The sequence below is a fragment of the Ambystoma mexicanum genome, chromosome 7q (genome assembly GCF_040938575.1).
Source record: "Ambystoma mexicanum isolate Mex_15411 chromosome 7q, UKY_AmexF1_1, whole genome shotgun sequence".
NCBI lineage: Eukaryota > Metazoa > Chordata > Amphibia > Caudata > Ambystomatidae > Ambystoma > Ambystoma mexicanum.
Genome location: NC_090941.1, coordinates 629495507 through 629518805, shown reverse-complemented (window position 1 = coordinate 629518805; position 23299 = coordinate 629495507). Strand labels below are relative to the sequence as shown.

At 45.2% G+C, this 23299-nt stretch overlaps 1 protein-coding gene across 3 annotated transcripts in view; it reads left to right on the top strand.

Annotated features, from left to right (window-relative positions):
- BRCA2 (BRCA2 DNA repair associated) overlaps nucleotides 1–23299 on the top strand; it is a 2020919-nt gene that overhangs the window by 1222629 nt on the left and 774991 nt on the right. For all 3 annotated transcript variants that reach the window (XM_069639263.1, XM_069639261.1, XM_069639262.1), the window contains one exon: nucleotides 14191–14361. In XM_069639263.1, the coding sequence (XP_069495364.1) occupies nucleotides 14191–14361 (171 nt within the window). The remainder of the gene's footprint in view (nucleotides 1–14190; nucleotides 14362–23299) is intronic.

Below are 23299 nucleotides of genomic sequence, written 5' to 3'. Positions count from 1 at the left end.
TTGGAGCCCCCAATATTCCGGCCATAACAAAACCTGATGGCTCACTCACCACCTCCCCACAGGATATCAATTCTGAGTTCCTCTCGTTCTACACTTCCCTGTACTCGGAGGCCGACGGGCCCCCGGTTCCCCAAATCGACTCCTATTTAGAGAATCTTCCCCTGTCAGTCCCGTCAGCTGACGCAAGCAGCTTCCTTGAGAGGCCCTTCACCTTGGGGGAACTTATCGAGGCCATTGAGTCGCTGGCATCTGGGACGGCCCCTGGCCCGGATGGGCTCCCTATGGACTTCTATAAACAATACAAGTCTCTCCTGGCGCCACACCTACTGGCCCTATGGGAGGAATCGTGCGACAGGGGGATACTTCCCTCAGCGCTCCGTGAGGCACTGATTACAGCGCTGCTCAAACCTGGTAAGCCCCCTACTCAGTGCAGCTCATACCACCTACACTCGTTGATTAACAGCGATATTAAAATATACGCTAAACTGCTAGCCAACCGCTTAGCCACGTACATGCCCCACATCATCCACCCCAACCAGGCGGGATTTGTCCCTGGTAGGTCCACTTCCCTGAATTTAAGAAGGCTCTTCAATGTGATCAGTAGGATCAGCCTGGCCACACAGGCGGTTGCAGCTACGCTGGACATGCAGAAGGCATTTGACTCGGTCTTGTGGAAATACCTATGGCGAGTTCTCGAGAAATGCAACTTCCGAACCTGGATAAGGCTGCTCCACACCGCCCTGTCGGCCAGAGTCCGCACAGAAGACAGATGCTCCGTCCCCTTCCACATATCCAGAGGCACACGCCAAGGATGCCCCTTCTCCCCACTCATCTTTGCCATAGCTATGGAGCCCTTCGCTGACATGGTTCGGCAATCACACTTGCACAGGGGATTGCGCACAGCCGGCCAATCCGATATAGTCTCCCTCTACACTGACGATGCCCTTCTGTACATCCGTTCCCCTGAAACCAACCTTGCCCCTATACTGGCGGACGTGGCCCGTTTTGGAGACATATCCGGCTTGAAAGTAAACTGCTCCAAGTCTGCCTTATTCCCACTCACAGACTCAACACAACCCCCCCTGACTTATATGGGTTCAACTGGTCTCCGTCTAGTTTCACTTACCTGGGGGTGGTGGTCTCCCAGCACACGGCGCAGCTGCGTGATGACAATTACCAGAGTTACCTAACTAACCTGGCGGCAAAAACCTCCAGCTGGACTAGACTCCCCATCTCACTAGAAGGCAGAATTGGAATACTTAAAATGGTTGTATTACCTCAATTACTTTACTGATTTACCAATCTGCCTGTGTGGCCCAGGATGCTTTTTTCCAACAAACTGCGCTGTATAAGTAACACTTTCCTCTGGCACTCAGGGGCAATCCGCCTCAAACTGTCTACGCTGACCGCCGCCAAGGTATTGGGCGAGTTCAGCGTGCCAGATTTCATCAGATACTGGGTGGTGGCCCAATCTCAGTTCGCTGCACATTGGTTCAATACCATCGATTTCCCCCCCCCCCCCACATGTTCGTCTTGAGAAACTAACGGTCTGTGACCGAGTGATTGGATCCCTGATCCTCAAGCCAATCCCCCCCTGACTCAAACTCTGCAGACCCTGTAGCTAGTACATCCTTGGCATTGACCAAACTCTGGACAATGATCGACACACTCCGCCCGTTTCACGGGCATCTGCCATTATGGAACTTCTTCCCGGATGTCCCACACATTCCACAATCAGTGGTTTCTCACTGGGCGGATGCCGGCATTCTGACACTCTGTGATGCCTTTGATCAAGGAAATTTTATTGAGTGGCCTGATCTCCCTCCCTTACTCAGACGTCGGCCCTCAGTGTGGCTACAATACTCCTCACTCCGGGAGAATCTCAAATCCAGATATCCTGATTTCCCTGCATTACCGCCTGACGAGCCTATAGTTGCGGAGCTTTGTTTTTTTCTCTCATTCAGGGGTAAGCTGTTGAGATTTTACTCCTTGTTGCAGACTAGAGCAGCCCCCCTTCACTAAGCTGAGGCGCAGGTGGGAGGAGAATCTCGGGGTTGAAATTACTGATGAGAGATGGTCCCGAATGTGTGCTCGCACCCATGATGTGTCCTACAACACCAAATTTAAACTATTACATAGGTGCCATCATACACCAATGAGACTTCATCGCATGTTCTGCACCGTCCCTCCCGCTTGCCCCAGGTGTGGCATGGATCAAGCTTCCTATATCCATATGCTATGGTACTGTCCCCGCCTGACCCAATTTTGGCTGGACATCTGCTCCACACTGTCGGACATTCTGGAACACACTATTGCCCCCACCCCACTGCACTGCTTGCTTCATGACCTTCCTCATTTGGCCCGCGATTCTAAAACTAGCAGGTCTCTGCATGCTGTTGGCAGTCTGCTGCATATTACTATGTTGGCTACACCCTAGGGCGCCTACCTATACACAGTGGCTCAGGAAAATCACATGGGCGCACGATACGGAGCAGTCCTGGAACGCAATGCAACACCCACATTCAAGGCCAAGGGACGTCTGGCGGAGATTCTGAGATTATATGTCTGCCATGGCTTCACTGTCAAATTCTCCCCCTTCCTCCCCGGAAGGCTCCCCGTAGATGTTGACCCCTCTGGTACAGTTGTTAATACTTTGTATATTGCCTCCTCTCAATGTGCTTCAGTCTACTCAGTATGTACTGCTTAATATGTGTATTGCTTGTTTTAATGCTGGTGCTGTGTGGCTCCCTCTGTTCTCTGGTAAGCTGTCAAGTCAAATAAAAAAAGTTTAAGAAAAGAAACAGAGTTCTTTAGATCCGGAAGTCTTGTGGGGCCCCCATCCAAGGCTGCGGCCCGGGCAAAATGCAACTTTTGTCCTCCCATAAAGACGTCACTGTATTCAAACTATGCTGCAATACTTCACTACTAAACCTCAGGAAGCGGCTGAAGACCATGCTATTCAAAGTACACCTTTGAAACTTTTGTAGCTGCCTGCTCTGACACTTCCTGTAAACCCCCGTTGTATCTGCACTCGGATTTCAACTAGTTTTGTGCTACATAAAGCTGCTGCATGTATCCTTGTGTTGCAGATGAGATGTATAATCCAAAGCACATTCTCAAGCTCAAATCTTGTTGGGAGAACAGAGCTCTGCAGGCTTTAGGCTGTTTTGCCAGTTTTAACTCTGATGGAAAACCTGAGATTGCCATTGTGCCGAATACTAGGTTGACTCACGATTGCCCTCAAGGGCAAATCTTACCTTGTCTTGGTAAGAGGTGGTTTAAACCATTGCCAGGTTCAAACTCTGTTCCTGGGGGTTTTTGCGGGGGGGCACAAGAAGGGGGGTTAACATATAGAGGAATTCCTCCATGTGCATTTATGGTCAGCACCACAACACTTTCTATGGGTCCCACAAAGAGACCTAATGCCAGGCTGCGTTCCACAGAACCACAGAAAGGTACTTAACAAAGCTTGGTTTTACCATGTCCTGATACGTAAGTGCTGTTTTGTCCCAATTGCGATTGTAGGTGACCTAAGTTAAAACCTCTGTACTGGAACAAACCAGTACTTGGCCAGACCCAAGGTTACATACACCTTTTTGCACTACATTTAGTGCCTAGTACTCAGTAAAAAAGGTGAGAAACGCCTTTGTCCCAGTTGCATCTGCAGTTAGTGAGTAGCAGATATTGATAAGGTGCCAAATGCATCCACTTTAACCTACGTGCATATAACCATGGAGAACCTCTCAAGGTCAACAAGAAACTGAGGCCTGAGTTTCTTTAAACCTCTCCAAAACTGATGTTTTGGGGCACACAGCGCCTGGTGGACATGTGTAGGGCTTTAATTTAATTTTTTAATTTTTATTTAATTTATTATGCATTTTTAAAGCGTTCACACAGCCCGGGGGCATCTAGGCGCTGTTACAGGAATATGGCTTAGTTGCGTATTTATAACGCACTTAATACCCAGATGTTTCTAGGTGCAGACCCGGGGATCAAACCTGTGTTGCTTTGTGTCGTCTTGTTTCCAAGTCGAGCATGTTGCCGCTGAGCTATCCTCCCTGGAGCTATCCTCCAGGGCTATATTATTAAACTGAAGCATAGCTGTGGTTGTGCAATCAAGGCAAACTTAAGAGTGGAGAAGGGTACAAAATATTAAAGGGTTACACAGTATTACTTTAAGAAAAGAAATAGTATATAAAAATGTACTTTAAATATGGCTAAAGGTAACTAAGGTGTTGATACAGATTACAGTTGTCTCATTTGCATTCATAGGACTTGACCATAGTTGAATGGGGCAACAACCTCAAAGTCAGAGATCAACCTAGACCTTATGCCACAAAGTTTGATAGAGCCATATGCTTTGGTTACCACAAGATTTGTACTGGCTCAACCAGCATTCAGTTTCTAGTAAAAGAAATAGTGGAAGAGATGTTCTGACTTCGGTTTCATAGAGCAGGATACTTGTCCCAGTGGAGTCTTATTCCCCAGTGGAAGGTATAGGACTCATTGTAAAGCTTATAACAGTTGTATGGGATAGAATGTTGCTTAATGATTTATCTGCGAACATAGAGTGCTGGGAGCCTCTGGCCCGGGTATCTTCAGCAATTTCCGACTGCTGACTTTCAACGATTGGCGAGGCAAAATTTCACCATTATTGGTTCCTGTTTAATTGGGGTCAGTTTCGGATGAAGAGGGTTCTTTAAGTAAGGAGGACTGCTGTGGAGCCATTGTTAATGTTGTTGTGATGGCGAGAATTGCTACTGCCCGAGCACTAGTAAGTTGCAGTTGTTTGGTTCATTGTAGGTGCAGCCATACTGTCGGGTGTCCTTCAAAAGCGGTTTAGGTAAAAAGTAGTCCAGAAGTTGCTTTTGGGTTTCTTCTGGGTTGTAACAGATTCTATATTTTGGATTGCAACCACTGGCCTCAGAACTGGTTAATGTGTTTAAAGGAATAGTGCGCTAAAAAATATTATTGTCCCGAGGGTTCGGGCATGTGTTTTTAAGTATACGTTGATCGATCGCACAAACAAATCCCAAAGCACCTTACCGTAGTTTTCCTCTTTTGTACACATGCAAAATCGGGCAGCAGGGCGTGGTCTGGTGATAATCTGATCAAGTGCTGCATCGCCCAAGGTGGACTGCCCTGACGGCACTAAATCATATCCCCCGCCCCTGAGGCTGACATCAACAAACCTAGTGATATTCTCTGCCTATCTCCATGACGTTACTGAGCAGCGTAGCCAAACGCAGCCAGTCATCACCTACGTGACGTGACGAAGAACCCGGAAATCAACACACAACACAGCACGTCACAATTCAGAATACAAAACTATACTTTAAAAGGAAATAGCAAGACAGTACAATTTTTAAAGTACTTTTATTTAACAATCAACACTCCGACAACATCCGGCGATTGCCATATTCAATGAAACGGGTAATTTTTTTCTTTTTTCTTGTTTTGTTTCTCGGTCCACAAATGGTTGTCATGAGTCACGCGGTGTTCCTTTTGGGTAGGTATAAGAAGCGCATCAGACGCACAGTGAATCGCAAGGCTTGGGCATCAGCTTGGCGCTAGTCCACCGTAAACAATGTCAAGTTGCTCCTTATCTCTTGTACCGCGTAAGGGCATATGGGCCTGTGTCGATCATCCCAAAAAAGGATCACTGTGACCCAGCCATTAAAAAGTATCTGCAGCTGGCGGTTGAAAAACCCGTCTGTTGGGATCTGGAATCGATGACAATCTCAGAAAGGCACGATGTAGCGGTTTTGAAAACATAACAGAAATATGCCTCAATAGCCGATCTTTATTAAAATCATAATTTTACCGATTAATTCTGCCCCGCGTTAAAACTAATAATGAACACAGACGTGAAACAATGGCAAAACAGAGAAAACCATGTGAAAACTAGTCCTCAATTATATTCAGAGGTTAGTGCTATGGAATATGTTAGGCACAAAATCGGATGCGAAAGCTGACGCTACAATTCGAATAACACATAGACAGCATTTTAATTAAATATTAGCGTTGAACCTGGGGCAACTGAGTGGTGGTCTATATGCATTTCGATGCTGGACTGCCCATGTGCCCGGGAACAAAGACAAGTACACACACAGGTTGTACTTGCCTGTCATTGCAATATGCCACAAAGAGCAACCTGGTACAATGTAATCTAGCAATAACAGTGGGCTAATGATAAATTGAGTCGTTGGTCTATAAAATCGTCAAAAGTAAAACGTACATTATATTCAGCAGAGACACCGTTTTGATCAACGCCTTTTCATAAAATTAAATTGCATGATCCTTTGTCCAGTTTTGGAATGGTGAACCTGATCATATTTGACGTTATTACACCCCTCCCTTACTTCATTCCTTTGGGCATCATGCTTTTCTCTCAAGGTTGAAAAACAATTGAACCTTGTACTGTGTGCGATGCGTGGGCTTGCTGAGGGCGCAAGCAAAAAATCAAAGCTGCTGAACTTCATTTAGAATGAAGATACATTTTTAGTTGGCAACATCTTGTCTCGGCGCATCCATGAGAAAGCGACTTATGAGGCATAGGCACAGGAGGAAAATTGTGGGGGCTGTCTCTGCTCACTGTTCTTTGCGCTGCTGAGGGGTAGGGAAACTTCGCAATGACAGAATGCGGCCTAGTCCAAAGTTGTAGTCGAGGGTACAGAAAATGGAGTCCATGTGTGTCTAGCAATAGCCCCACTGCTGCTTATGTCAGGGCCTTCTTCTCCATGGCAGCAGAAGGGCAAAGGATTTGCCCCCCACGAGTGCAAGAGCAGGGTGTCACTTTCACGTATAATGTATGGGGGAGGGGGGTTCAACCGACCCACTCCTTCCTTACATTATCAACGACCCACAACGCATGCCCCCATGAATATATTGGTCAGAGTGCAGCTATTTCTCACCAACAACCCACCTTGATCAGTGAATGTCCCACAGTAGGTCGACAAAACTGGGAAGTGTGAAGCACAGCGTTACATTGTATGGCATTCGTAAAAATGGAACTTGTTGAAAAAAAAATGACAGAGGATAGATTTCAAAAGACAAATTGTATGCTTTATTTGGACACTTAATAAAAACATTGTTGATAAAAAAAGAGAGATGGTAATCATTTGAACCTGGATGTGAACTGTTCCACAAACTCTGCTTTAGGTGGACAGGACATGTTGACAATGTATGTGTACTCGGAACAAAATTGCGAGCGATTCCGTGAGTATGTACTTCCAAGACAGTCATCATAAAATCTTTCACAAAATCGAATTCCATTTCCTCATATAGGGGCTTGACCACCCATTTTTTGCTTCTTTTCGTAAAGGCCATTACTTAGCTAATCATCCCAAAGCTTCCTGCAGTCCTCGATTGTTCACGCCCTACATTCTCATTATGCGCTAATACCGCTAGCAATGTCCTATATTTCATACCGTCTATGCCGAAATGCAATCTCTTTGGACTAGGCACAAATTGTGGAACACCTCCAAATCTCCCGTGTGACAGAATTCTGTGAGTCCCTTCAAGTTTCTTGATATAGTTTTATCAAACACAATCTTCTCAAAGGCTTTGTGTGGAGGTGAAGATTGAATCAACCACTTCTTCTTCCGTTCCTGCTCCAGGGACAAAGGGCCATGTGCACATTGGTGGAAATGTTGGTTTTCTGTCCAAGAGTGAACGTTGGAACAGTGGTGCATTAGTGACCGCCATTTCTCTAGTAGAATTTCCACCGACCCATCACAAGTTTTGGAGCTCCACCAAAGATGGTTGCTGAAAGACTGGGATCACTGCAAAAATATTTTCGGAACCTTTTTTTTTTTTCCCTGCTGCTGAGATTTTTTTATTGATGGATTTGGCAACGTGCCATACATCAAATTGATGGCGAATATTTGGGAACTTCTCTCGCATCGTCTTGGCTATTGAAACGCGTCTGTCGGTGGCTATGAGGTCGATTTGCATTCCCCTCGATTGGAGCTCTTTCAGTGATTTTATAAAACCAAGTTTGTCCAAGGCCACTGAGGATTTAAATTCAGACACCTGCGCGACCAACGAACATACCATTTTTTTGCTTTCCATGTCCTGAAAGTGGTATCTGCAGTACTTTGCTGAAAATCTGGGGCTGTTACACTGTCCATCGCCAGCTAGCCTGAACTGTTTTTCGGAGAATGTACTTTGAATAGACATTTGTTCAATTTTCCAAGCTTCACTAATGGCAGGGAATAGATATTGACGTTGATATTTATAGTACTGTGTTTTAGCAATGAAATGGAGTCCCACAAATTCACAGAAACTGGACAATTTACTGAAACTAGACCCACTGAAAAGTAAAGCAGCTGCACACAGTAGATTCTCAGCTGGCAGTTTCCCCAGCATTGGTTGAGAGGACCATGAACATTTTTCATGTAGTATTTCACAGGTGGCATATATTTTGAGGTTACTGCCTTGTGATACACGAGTCACATTCACCAATGGCTTCCCACATACTTCTCCTCTCACTGAATGCACACATTTCAGCATCATTATAATCTCCATCAAGCAGCTGTCGAATACAATGTATTCTTTATATATTAGACTATCATCCTATTTTAATGTTGTTTCTGACTGAACTGTGGTTGACATATCAGCCAAACCAGACATACTGTAGTTGAGATCTTGGTCTAGTTCTTCCGTCAATTTTATTGATGCTTCAGCCTCTGTCATTTCCGCGTCTGTTACTTGAACATGAATCGGAGAAAACATCAATGTCGATTGGTTTTTGGGTGGCCTTTGTTTGGCGGGTATCGATTGTGTCATGTGGTTTGCGACTAATTCAAAAGCACCTTCATTACATTCCATTTCATCTTCATCTGGTGGAGCAGTCGCATTGTAGCAATGGTCCAACAACACCTTGCTGGCTTCGCTGGTCACATTAAATTAATTTTCTGGCCATTGGGCAAAAAGATCTCGAGTCTGCTTATTCATTTGAACACACTGCGCCTCAAATAGTAGTTGCTCCATGGTGAAATCAGTTTGGCAAGCAGCATCTCTGATTTCTGTCGCCGTCTGCGTCTGCATAGTTCGTACACCATCGGGCAACTAGAAGACAGGTTTGAAAAACATGCTCAATGTAAATCCAACATACAGTATTGGACAACTTAGATACAAAAAAAATGCATGTTATGAAGGCACCAGCACAAAACACTGTTTGAAAATGAAATTGTTTGTAACTTACCGTATCTTTCTTGCTTTTCTGTGAAACCTTCTTCTTTACTGTAACGACAGCACCAGCAAGCTGCTCCACCAACTCGGATCCATGTGCCTCCACTTCTATATCCAGATCTTGTATACATCCCTAGAAAAGAGTATCTATTAAAAATAAGTCATTCGTATTTGAAATCAAATGATTCCATTGCACACATGCCTTACCCAGATACCCTTGTACACTGTGTACGTCATTTAGTCAAAATATACATTTCGAATTTCACCTGATTGAAGGATATTTTACTCGATCAAAGATGACTGCGAAACACACAGAAGCATTTTTCAAAAGCTGCTCCTTTATAATAATGGCACTGTCTAATAGTATTAGATCTAGGACCTACTTTCTTTCATTCGAGGGAACTGTCAGTACGCATACCTCTTGCTCCTGATCAACTCGGAGGGATGATGTAATTGTAGTAGAAGTATCAGCATCTCCATGTAACACAGTACTTTTTTTTAGTATGGCTGAAAGAATTTAAATTGAACACACACAATTTGACGCAGACAGTGGTACATATCAATAAAGAACCTTGAATGAATAGTGTGTAAACGAATGACACGATACGTAAATATGATCATATTATCTCAAATTCCATGCATAAAATAATTCCGGAACTGAATAGCTAAATAAGACTACCTGATAAGCGCTCAAGGTTGTTGTTGACTCCAGGCATGACATGGATGCAGAATCTTGCTCTTTCATATTCAGTGCATAGTCATGGAGTTGTAAAGGGAAAATTTGATTTAGAAATGCTAATCTTAAAAATGTGCATGTAAAGAGACAGATTACGAAAACAATATGCTTATTTCAAAGGGCACTATAGCATAGTTATCTGTGCCCATTACTAGTTTTCTATGAAGCTCCTAAAACCAAGGACAGATATTTAGCAAAATGGGGTTTAGTTATAAAGCAATACAATCTTGTGAATAAGTATTATAAGGGACATTTACACGTAAAAAACCTATCCGTCCATTTAGTTAACTGTTCACTACCCCAAGGGCTACAGCTAAATCCGGAACCGTGACTCACCTGAGGCGGCCTGTGCGTGAATAGAGTCGGAATTGCATTTGGGAGCAATTTACGTGTCGTTCTTAGTCGATTCATCTTTGTGTACTTGTATTGGTCGTACATATTCCTGGCAAAGTGCAGGCTGCAGACGCAGTATCGATCACCCCTCGTGTCCTGCAAGACTTTATGGGCTCTACTTTCAAGCTCTTCCGTCGCAAATCCGCAATATCTGAGCCATTCTCTTGTTAGATCTATATTCCTTGGGAATTCATGCACTGTAGTGCCTTTAGATTTGTTATGGGTCTTAAAAGGGCAACTGAAAACCGTACATGCAGGCATTGTTGGAAATTCTGTAAATGAAAAAAACAAAAAAATTACTTTGCTTAAAAGCGTGAGAAAGACGGAATTATACCATACATTTTTTCTATGCAAGCTATATTTTGGTCGCCGAAGCAAAACCAGTGTAGCGTAGCCGGCTGTATCATAGGATAACTTCCATAAACAATTCATTGATGTGATGAAAATCATAACATGTTACTCGTCCCTTGAATGTATTATCGAGCATCAAAAGGAAACATGCTTATAGACATGGTCCGCGAAGGATGCAATTCGATCCCAATTGTCACTGATGACAATTGATATATATCTATAACATACCAAATTAAAATCAAGTCAATGGCAATGAGATGAATGAACATAACACTACTGTGTACGTTCGTTCGAAATAGATAGAAATTTAGAGATGGAGATATGATTAGGTGCCCTGCCCGTACCTTGACCAACAAACAGTTAGATTCAGCAAGCAGGGTACTTAGTGGCAGGAGAACAGGGAGATATCCACAGGTAGCACGACGTCGAGATGACTCGCAGTGGTCACAGAGGTTCTCAGCACGTTCACAAGTTGACTTGCAGTGCTCAAAGATGTTCTCATGTTAAATATTAAGTGGCTTATAAAGAATTAGAAAAGAGGGTGTCTATGTGAATGAATGACGTGTATATGGCGTGGTCTTATCTGGATAGCAGGGGCGCGGCCTGCTTCAGGGGTCCTGCCTGGAGACACAGGGTCTGGCTAGGTCATGTGTGTACAATGGGCCCTGGGCGTAAGATACCTTTGAAGTGTACATGGTGTTTGGCACCTTGGCCGTTCCCACCCCTGTCAGCACCCTTTGGCAGCGCACATCCACTGGTGCAAACTGCCTTTGATAATGGAGCGGGATGGATGAGCCTGAGGCGTGCAGACAAGGCCCGGAACACTGCTGAACGGAGACACACTTGAATCACTGAAAAATTGAAACAACCATTGATGATAGTTCAGTTGTGTTTTATTGTGTTGCTGATTTTGATGGAAGGAATGTACTACACATTATAAAGTTCTGGTTGCAGCACAGAAAAATGCCCTGTACTGACCGCTGTCACTCGGGAAAGTTTCTCTAATGGTACCAACGACACAGGCGGGTATTACTTGTCGAACGCAGTGTCCAAGCCACCATGTAAACGAACGATAGGCCACAAGCCTGTACCATCTTTGAAAGAGAAAGATACAAACTGTTTTTAAATTAACAAGATAAGTGTATTAAACCTTAGTCGCCAATGACAATTCTTGTATCCAATGGCATTTTTGCCAGTACAAATGTTACATGTTACCTAGACACTGTACAATATTGAAGGTCTATGCATTCCATTACATTTGGTACACAAAGAAATATTGCTTCACTGTTGTACATGACATAAACATAAGGAGACCACTGCGATTTCTCTGAATTTAGAGTGATGTTTGCAATTGAAAGACTACATTTGTTTGGCAATGATGGATCATAGTTACAACAATAAAGGAGACAACCATGAAATGGTAGTGGCCTAAGTGACATCACAACTAGAGTACACTTCCTCGTTGCTTGAATTGCGAGAACGAACTGTTGCGTGAAGTTCGTGCATAAGCACCATCATAATCCTCAACACGGTCAGTGTGAGGCAGGCTGCCTTGAAGTCTGGCAGCTCGGTAACGCATTGCGGCCGTGTCTCGCCTTCCGATATGTAGGACAAGCATCCAGAGTCTTTTCGGCAGCAGCAGTTCTCCTCCTCGGTTGGCATTAGTGCGCACAGATTGCAGGTACACCAGGTGGAAACGCCGTCAATGCTACTAGGCTCAGGCTCTTGATGTGTTGAATCGTCTTCCCAACTGTCATCCAAAGCCCCATCATTTGCGCATCTTTCTCTTTCTAGTAATTCCGCTTCGTAATACTCCGGCTCGTACTGGTAGGGCTGTATTGTTGCCATTATGTGGAGAAAGAAAATCAATAGTAATGGTACTAGTATCTGTTCGCACAGGCTACAAGCAACAAAGGTAGCTGACCAGAGCACAGAAACGAGGCACAGACTACTCGCAAAAAGACAGTGAAATGAATGGAAAAGCAAATCCGATGTTGTCTGTCGGTCTGTTTATACTTATTGAGGAAAGAGGTGTCCTGCCATTTCCGTCGAGACACGTCATTAACTGAAGCGCAGAAAACGTTGACACGAAACGTGCATTGGGGTTATGAAATGGGCATTACGCGTCTAGTGATCTCAGCCTGAGTGGCGGGGATATGATTTATTGCCGCCAGGGCAGTCCACCTTGGGCGATGCGGCAACTGATCAGATTATCACAAGATGGCCACGCACCGATGCCTGATTTTGCATGTGTACAAAGAGGAAAACTACGGTAAACTGCATTGGAAATGTTTGTGCGATCGATAAATGTACACTTAAAAACACATGCTCGAACCCTCGGGACAATAATATTTTTGAGCGCACTATTCCTTTAATGTCCCAGGCTTCCTCCAATTGAGGCCCGGTGTGTGCAGGAATGGAGCAAGAGATTTTTGAAGGCTTACGTCTCAGCTGAGTCTGTTGGCTCTTGAACGCTTCCATGCATCGCTGGCATTTCATAACCTCCTGGCACTGCTGGCCTATCTGTTTCTACATCACATGCCATCCTTCACTTTTCATAGGGTTTACTTCACTGGATTCCTGTATGTTTGCTCTACTGATGGGGCAAGGGTGCCCGGGACAATCAACGCACAACTTTAAAACAGGAATTCTGTCACTGGATTTGGAAGAACAGTGGGAGTTTCCTTTCTTATCTTCTGGTGGCTTCAGAACACATTTGTTGACCATAACAGAGTGAATGGTAAAAGCGTACACAAAAGACCTTTTTCTTTTTTTTCTAAGATGTCTTTTGGGTGTGCTTCTATTCTGCAAAGGTAAGCTTGCACCTAGATACAGCCAATTGCAATACTGCCAAATAATTTCACTAACTTCTCTTGCTAATGAACTCGCAGGAATGTAAGTAATTCTTATAGTCTTTGGTAAACTGAACATATCTACTATTGTTGCAGGGAGCAGTGGCATTTTTGCAGAGGAAGATCTCAACACGTTTGTGTTTTTATGTTCTACTCTATCCCGTCTGGTACTTGTAATTTATAGGAGAATGCATATTTGATTTGCTTTTATTGGAGCTTCGTTCAGACATGAGTCCCTTTTACTTCTGATTGTTTCAGCTAAACTCTTGTGCTGAAATACAAGGGTACTAAATTGGTAATGCTAAGCTGATTTCTTTTAGAGTAAATTCACATTGCTAAACCCTATTGTACAGAGATCAGCTTTTCATGTTTACCATCTTTGGCTCAGAATTGTTAAGCAGGGTTTTCAACGTTTGTCTGCAGTTAGCCGGAGCTGGAATGGGGACAAGTGTATAATGAAATTGGTGGTCATATACTAGCACATGCAGCACATTTATTTGTAGGCATGATGTAGGATCATTCCTTCGAAGGCTGATTAATATGGTTACTGTACATGGCATCACTAAACCATGTAAATTGCTAACTATTTTAATTAAGCTGTAAACCATCTGGTTCTTTAAATCCAATACTGCAATAGTTTTCTTTTTTTTTTTTTTTTTGCAGGGCACTATGTGATACACCTGGTGTGGATCCAAAATTGATTAGCGGACCCTGGGCTTACAATCATTATAGATGGATTGTGTGGAAACTTGCAGCCATGGAAGTGTCTTTTCCAGAAAAATTTGCTAGTAGTTGCTTGACCCCAGAAAGAGTGCTTTTGCAATTGAAATACAGGTAAATTAAACATTTATATATATATATATATATATATAGCTACCGTGCAACACGATTCTAAGAAACCATGCTCTCCGGATCAAAACTACATGATAATCTATGACTGGAGTTAAAACATACGACCATCCCGTGGAACAGGTTATTTCGCCTTTGTTGTTCTCAGTAGAGGGCACCCACCATGTTGTTCGTACATGTTCGTCAAACTCTGTGTGCTGAAAAAACATTTCCAAGAAGGACCGGGAATATTGTGAATTTTACCGGTAGCCCTATTGTAACCCTGGTTGAGAAAGACATTCACATTAAGAAGTTGAGTATGCCTGAGATTCGGGATTTTAACTTGAGAGGTTGTATTATGGGTTGTAGAAATTTCATACTAACTAATGTAAATACATCTGAGCGGTGGGAATCCAGACAGTCCTCTACAGGTTGCAACCAAGAATGGGGCTTGGGTACATTAGATTGCAGGACCTTAGATTCTTGCGAAGGATACAAGTTAAGGACTGGTCAAAAGAGAACAATGTTGTCGTAGATTGTGGACTTAGTAATCTCCCTGCCTTTTTGAACCGCTGAAAGACCTTGGGGAATTGCCCTCTTGTCTCCAATGTCAAGATTGTCCTTGATGATGTGTGTTTTTAAGCATTAGCGATAAATATTTCTGTATGTGATACTGCTTTTTTGAATTCAAGTGCGCATTGCATGAGCTTGCTCATTTTGTGGTATTTCATGTGCCTTTGTGCCTTTCACTGCACTTTACAAATAACAGCAGCATCTGCAAAGCTATACATTACATGTCGACACCCGTCGTCCATGCTGCAAGTCATTCCACCTGCTTCTTTTTGTGACGAAGTCGCCCGAGGTTCCTCCACTCTCAATATGGGTCAAGTTTGCCTGATTTTGTCCGTGGGAGCACATGGTCACATGACTGGCTCATCTGATCACTGAAACTAATGTTCATTCATCTAAGTTCTCATTAAACAGTGTTCATCTAAGGGCAATTTACTACCCTTTTTGCCCCGGTTTGGCCTGTCTATTCCATCATCAGGGTCCAACCTGTTCAATCTCGCTTCCACCTGTGCAGATACTCTAATGGTTTTGCTGTCCCTTATATTTTTCTTTGGCACCGCCTGCCACCTTTTTCACTTATCATGCCATGCCTTGGTCACTTGCATAAAAAGCTAACCTTCTTGTTATTCCTTGGTGTCTGAACTTTATGACGAATTTCATGATGTCGTTGCTGCTCCACGATGGGGAGACCCTTTCCATGATGCCATGGAGGGGAGGCCGCTACCTGATAGCCCCCCCTGGTAGTAGTACTCAGCGGTGGATCTCATGGGGAGGGATTCACCGTCTGGGAAACGGGTGGGACATCAAGAGCCAATGCAGTACTACACACATTCACCCATCTTTCTTTCCTCATCTTCTTTGCCTTCCCCTGATCGTATAGGTACCTTTATGTATCTGTTATAGCAGGTGTAACTCCACTGAGTGCTGTCATGACCACTGTGAGGGGGCACATGTTGTGCCACAAGCAGGCTCCCACCAGAACCCTGAGGGCCTTACAACTACTGCAAAAGGGCTCCTGGAGCCAGTCCTGGCGCCTTTGGCACCAGGCTCATATGTAGGAAGGAAAGGCTGTTCAAACTAGGTCCCATTTATGTACATGGGCCTTTAAATCCAACATGGAAGCACCCACGCAGCCTAGTTCTAAGAACCAAGCCATACGGTCTAGTGTTTTGGGTGTGGCAGGCCTGGAACTACTTTCCCTGGGCTATATACAAGAACAAGATTATTCTGTCTTACCTGAGAAAACACCATCCAGCACTGAGCATCTCAACCGGGCTGCAATCTGTGGAAACCGAGAGAAGAAACATCACTCACCTGTGTGTACTAGCTTAAGGACTTCCGGAGAACCGCTACCTCAGCTGCTGCTCGAACATCACGCCCGGTTTTTAACGAGAAAAGGAAAAACAAAAGTAGAACATGCGCGCTTCCAACACATTGAATTCCATCAGTTTTACCTGAATTCCATCGCGCTACGCTGCGCTTCCATCCGGAGCACCACAACAACATCTGCAAAGGAAAAAGAGACCTATTCAGATTTGCTTTTAATATTAAACAACCGCACAGCGCTGTACTTACCTTAACGGATTCCAGGGGCCGGTTTTTCATTGCGCTCTCATCCACTCGCAGCACCACAGCGGCCTTTGAGGAGAAGAAGAAGAAAACACAGGTTAGCTTTAAAAGACAATAAAGGCGCTTCGCGCTTTCTCTTACCTAGAAACGTGCTTCCCCATCCGGCAAGCCAGCATAAAGACCTGATCACCTGAAAAGGAGGAGATAAAGACATTAACGAATTCCCACCATAAACAGAACAAAGACTTACAATTAACAAACCTACCTGCCTACCAGCAGGTTTGGGGGTCACAGCAGGCCTGGGCCCAAGGAAGGCGTATTGCACCAGTGAAGCAACTCTGGCAGCTCGCCAACAAACTTCAAGCACCCCTATACAAGAAACGCAGGACGGATAGCTCACCCTACAAATAACTAAGGTGAGAAAAGAACCCAGTTGGAAGGGAATCGGTCAGAGGGAGTTGGGTGATTAACCCATTAGAGACAGTTATCACAAATCCTAACTTCTGTAATTGCAGATTCATTATTCAGCACTGGGCAACTACACATCCAGGGTTCCAGATCTCGGAGCCTTCGAGACGCCCCAGGGATATCAGGTGAGCGTAACAGACATCTCCTCAAAGTACTGTGACGAAGAAGATACACAGAGTCCTAACCATCCTTTCAGAAAACCAGAATGAACAGTCTAGTTATCCCATCACAATTAACTTAAAGATGGAAGAGGGTCTAATGCTGGTGTCAGTCCCTCCTTGGAGGCACCACAAGCAGAGGTCCTTGCCCACACCAGGAAGAGCTGAGACTACAGCTGCTGACGGAAACAAAACTCGGAGAGTTCCAGAGTCCCTACCTGCTTTGCGGGAGCAGGCGTGCTGAGAGCATGTAATACTGAAGACCGGGGCACAGGGGAGTGCTGCATGGCACCGACGAGCAGGTGCATGCTGTGCGGCTCCTTAGAAGAGTGGAGGAGCAGCATGAACCAGCATGAGAAAAGGAAAAAGCTAAGATGGAAGACGAATGGAGACCCCAGAAGGAGTGGAAGGACCGGGACCCCCGAGAGAAGGTACAGGGGCTGCCCGGGGACCTCTGGGACACTTAAACAATTGTAAAGAGGTGAGGGAACCATACTTGAAAAGCCAATACAAAGGGGTCTGGGACCCACACTTGAGAAGCCAATACGAAGGGGGTCTGAGCCCCACTCTTGAGAAGCCAATACGAAGGGGTCTGAGACCCACACTTGAGAACCAATACGAAGGGGTCTGGGACCCGCATTCAAGAATCCTGAATGAAGGGGTCTTGTACCTGTATATGAGAAGAAGTGATCTGGGACCCACATTTGAGAAAGGTAGACCCTGGCAGGAGAGTACATCAGGGCTGTCCAATGAACGACCTGTATTTGAGAAACCTGTATGAAGGGTCTGGACCAGGCCTGGACTGGCCTATAGAGAACTCTGGAGATTTCCCGGTAGGCCTGTGTACCCTGGGCCTCTTTTGTGTCGTATTTTCAAATGTTCTCCCAGGAACGGGTTGGGCTTGCTGAAAATGTGTAATTTGGTGCCACTTTGAAAATTATTTCCAGGGTCTCTTTTGGTTCCCAGTTCACCCCTGTCTGGGACCCACATTTGAGAAAGGTAGACCCTGGCAGAAGAGTACACCAGGACTGCCTAGTGAACAATCAAGAGGAAGTAACATAGGAAGGGGTCTGGGACCCACACATGAGAAAAACAGTCTCTGGTAGGCGAGTATACATGGGCTGTTCAGTGATCTGCCAAGAGAAGCAGAAGAAAGGCCTGGTGAAGGGAGACATTCCCCCAACCATAGTGCATCACCAAGAGGAGCCTGAGAAAGAACTGGAAAAGAGAGACATTCCTCCAAACACAGTGAACTATAAAGGGAATTGTTACACTAAAGTCTGAGCTACCCGCCCTAGTGTTATATGTAAATCTACAATTTTATAGCAATGTGGTTGGCAAGCTGGAAAGCACCCAGGATCATGCTAAGACTCAAACCCAAAGTCTTGAAAAGTTACATACGGTCTAGAAGATCCAACTCCACCGCCAAACCCATTAATTGTCTTTAATTGCAAGCAGTTTATGCCTCAAACACTGATTGTATTGTGATGGCCCATTCAGTATTCAATACAAATAGTTTTTTTTGAGGTTTTATTAAACCAACACTTATAACATGTTGTTTTCTCTAGCTCAACATACAAAAGACAAAAAAAAAGCCAACACATGTTTCAACCCATCAAAGGTTTTCTTCATGGCTAAATTGAAACATTTCATGAAACGGAAGTACTATCACATATTGAAGATTATCCCAGTTGTCACGAACCTCGCCCAAAACCACCTCTGGCAAACCCATTGGCCAGGTGTGGAGGCAGGACTCGGGCCTCTTGAGCCTGGCATCCTCTTCAAAAGCCCTCATGGGGCCAGTCCTGGCGCCTATGGCGCCAGGTTCATACACCATGAAAAACAATGTGCTTGGGAACTACTTTATTGTATTGTCAGCCAACATGGAGGCATCCACATAGCTTGGTTCCTAAGAACCTATGAAAAGCTATGCGGTCTAGTGTTTTGGGTGTGGTAGCCTAGGGACTAGTTTACCTGGACTATTTTGTTGGGGCTATTTAAACCACACCCGAGCAAGTCTACACGCTTCGTGTTACTTTGCAGCTTGCAACGTGACGCTCACCGTGTCCAGCTATTCCCTCGAACCTCGGAGAAGCAGAACCTGCAAGGAGACAAAAGGAACATCATTAGCAGCAGCATCTTACCTGCAGTCTTCATTTTTAAACACTCCCAGCTACTGAGAACAGCTTCCTCGAATCTGCATGCCTCCCGGGCAGAACGACCTGAAAGAGGAAGATAGAGGCAACATTAAAGAAAGCAGTAGAGACATTTACAAATTACGAACTGCTCAAAAGGCTTACCTGGTTGGTCGCCTCTCGGCTGGCACCACTCTGAACATTCCACTCGCGCTGAAGAACACCGCGACCTACAAGGAAGGAAAACACAGATTAGCAAAGGCAAGACTTTGCAGCGCTGCGCATAGCGCTTACTTAACCGCATCAGAGCGCTCTTAATGCGCCATCATTTACCAGCTGGGCTCAATCAAGCCAGTTCACCGCGCTGAAGCTCTGCATGCCTAAGGGAGAAAAAAGAGACATTTTAAACAAAGAAAGGCAGGCAGGATAGCAACACAACTAAAGAACACCAATAAATCCTACCTGAACAATATCAAAAGGGCCGGCGTCAGTGAGGTAACTGGACCGCACTCGCCCATGAAAGACAACGCGCCCCTGCAAAGAAGGCAGGACGGAGAGCACGCCTAATTTTACAAGGTGAGGAGAGGGCGCCAGAGGGACTGAAATCAGACGGGGGTGGAGGGAGGATACTTACCCCGGTCGGTCAGTCTTGAACACGGTCCTCCTGTATTTTCAGGCAGAATCTTCCCCGCAGACCACATCAGGGCAAAGCTGAGAAGCATACCAGCGAGTAACCCGGCTGGGTGGCATCCCTGTGGATACCAGGTGAGCGTAACAGAATGCAAAGCCTACCGTAACAAATCCACCTGGGTGCCATGGAGACATCAGAAATGGACCAATTGGCCCAATTACTAGGAGAGCTTCGTGCTGAGGTTCATTCTGCTCGACAGGAGACTAATGCCCTCCGGAGAGACCTAATAGTGACCAAAGAACGCACTGAAGAGATTAGCAGGCAATACTTGCAATCACAGGCTGGAGAGACGCCTCTACTTGGAAGCAATCCAACGATGCAAAACCCCACCATACCACCCACTCCGGTACAGATCACGGTACCTGAAACAGTGCCCCTGGCACCACCAGAAAGGTTCTCAGGCGACCCACGGAAGTATCCGGCATTCATCAATCAGTGCCGCCTTCATTTTCTTTGTAGGCCTGGAGCATTTCCTAACAACCAAGCTCGGGTAGCTTTTTTCTTATCATACCTGAGTGGTAGTGCAGCAGATTGGTTGGTGCCGTTGGTAACCCATGACGATCCTCTATTACATGATTTTGGGGGGGTTCCAGAGAGAAATGGAAAAAAAATTTTGCTTGCCATACCCAGGAACAAGCAGTAGACAATGAACACGTGTCCTTCCGACAGGGGAATCAGGACTTGTTAACGTACATTGCTACCTTCAACAGACTGGTTGCCAAAGCTAGGTGGCCAGAAAACAAAAGAACCACGTTATTCCATCGAGGCTTACGAGGCGAATTAAAGGACGTCTTAGCCCAGGTGGTTGATCCACCCAGAGACTGTGCAGAATTCATAATTCTGGTCATGCAGCTAGACCACCAGTTGCAGGACCGAAAGGCAGACTGGTCTAAGACAGACCCTCGGACCGTGTATGTTCGACCAAGGGAAAACACACCCCTTGTACCTGAAAATGCTGTAGAACTCATGCAGATTGGAGGGATACGGCCTCCATTAACAAAATAAGAGCGGGACAAAAGAAGACAACAACAGCTTTGTTTTTATTGTGGGAAACCAGGACATTTCCTGAAGGACTGTCAAGTAAAACCCCCAGGAAGAACATTCGGGGCCACAGAGAAGGATGAAGATAAGGAATCGGAAAACTACCAAGCTCGACAAACATGGAGGTCAGTTTGTCGAGTGAGAAGAAAGAGTTGCTGACCTCGCACTTTGCAATACAAGTGATCTTAATTAACCACCAACAGTCGTCAAGAATGCATGCCGTTGAAGCATGCATCGATAGCGGAGCAGTTGGAAATTATATTAATCAAGAACTGGCAGCAGAGATGGGGCTTCCTTTGTGTTCTAAGCCAACTATGGACAAGGTAACCACCGTGGATGGGACAGAAATCGCTTCTGGGCCAGTAACTGAGTGCACAGCCAGGGCAACCTTGCTGTGCCAGGACGGACATCAGGAGTTTATTTCATTCGATCACATCAAGGCACCTCAGTTCAGGCTAATACTAGGGATGCCATGGTTGGTTGCTCACAACCCTTTGATAGACTGGCGATAACAAAAATGAACCTTCCCCGGTGACTGCTCCCCTGCCTGCTATTACCAAGAGGAGAAACCCGACGTCTGTATCCCCATGACTCCCGGAACGACAGTATCAACCCTGGGAGCAACTAATACCTTGCCAAGTGAATACCATGATTTCCAGGATGTTTTTTCCGAAAGGACCAAGCCCATACATTGCCGCCGCACAGGCCCTATGACTGTCAGATCGGCCTTGTTCCTGGTGCACAAATCCCTTGCGGCAGGATCTACGCTCACAGAACCAGAAAACCTTCATTTGAAATCCTATTTAGACCAGTACCTTGCAAACGAATGTATCCGTCCTTCGAAGTCCCCTGCAGCCAGTCCTTTGTTCTTCGTACCGAAAAAGGAAGGAGACTTGAGAACCTGTATCGACTACCGCGCATTGAACCAGATCACTGTGAAGAACCGCTACCCCTTGCCACTTATCCCTGAGATGCTAGACCAAGTTAAAGATGCCCAGATTTATACCATATTGGACCTTCGAGGAGCGTACCACCTGGTCCGAGTCAGAAAAGGAGATGAATGGAAAACCACCTTCCGTACTAAGTACGGCTTGTTTGAATATCAAGTCATGCCCTTCGGGTTATGCAACGCTCCTGCAGCATTCCAGTATTTCATGAATGACGTCTTAAGGGAGTTAATTGATGTGTGCGCCTTCGTGTACATAGACGACATCTTAGTATACTCAGCCTCGGAACAAGATCATGTCAGGCACGTTCGTTCAGTCCTCACCAAGCTCCGTCAACATCGCTTGTTTGCAAAGCTTGAAAAATGCTTTTTTCACATCAACGAAGTAGAATTTCTTGGTTTTATCCTTACCCCAGGAGGCATCAGAATGGACGTGCACAAGGTAGATGCCATTCTGAAATGGCCTTCACCGACGTCTCTGAAAGGGGTACAAAGCATGCTGGGCTTTGTGAACTTCTACCGCCGGTTCATCCCAGACTTCTCTCAGGTTGTGCACCCAATCACAGTACTATTACAAAAAAACAATAAAAAGTTTGCTTGGACCGAAGAAGCAGAAGAAGCCTTTCAGGAACTTAAACGAAGGTTTACCTCCGCTCCAATCCTGCAACATCCTCGTCCAGACCTCCCTTATGTCGTTGAAACTGATGCGTCCAGTCTCGCAATGGGGGCTGTCATTTCACAGAGAGACCCGGAAACCGGCCAGCTACATCCTGTGGCCTCCTGGTCGAAAAACTCTCACCTCCAGAGATTAATTATGCCATCACGGACAGGAACACCTGGTTATCAAATCCGCCTTTAAAGCCTGGAGGCACTACCTTCTGGGGGCCAGACACACCATTACACTCAAAACAGACCACTGAAACCTGCAATATCTCAAAACAGCCAAGGCCCAGTCCTCGCGCCAATTACGGTGGGCCCTTTTCTTCGCCGAATATGATTATGTAATCACATTTCGACCAGGAGTCAGAAACGGAAAGGCGGATGCCTTATCTCGCATGGGCATAGATGAAATAGTATATACAACTCCAGACCCAGTACCTATTATGCCTGAAGACAAACTCTTGGGTATCACGACAGCCTTAAAACAAGCAGAACTACGAAAAGAAATCCAACGGACAATGAATCCTGATGCCTACCTCGCATGGCAAACTCAAGGAGAATAATATACCATCAAGGACCATCTACCCTTTTTTAGGGATCGCCTACATGTACCCAAGAAGGAATTACAACAGCATATTTTTTCAAACTATCACGATTCACTGATCGAAGGACACCCTGGGATCGCCAAAACCCTAGCTAAGGTGAA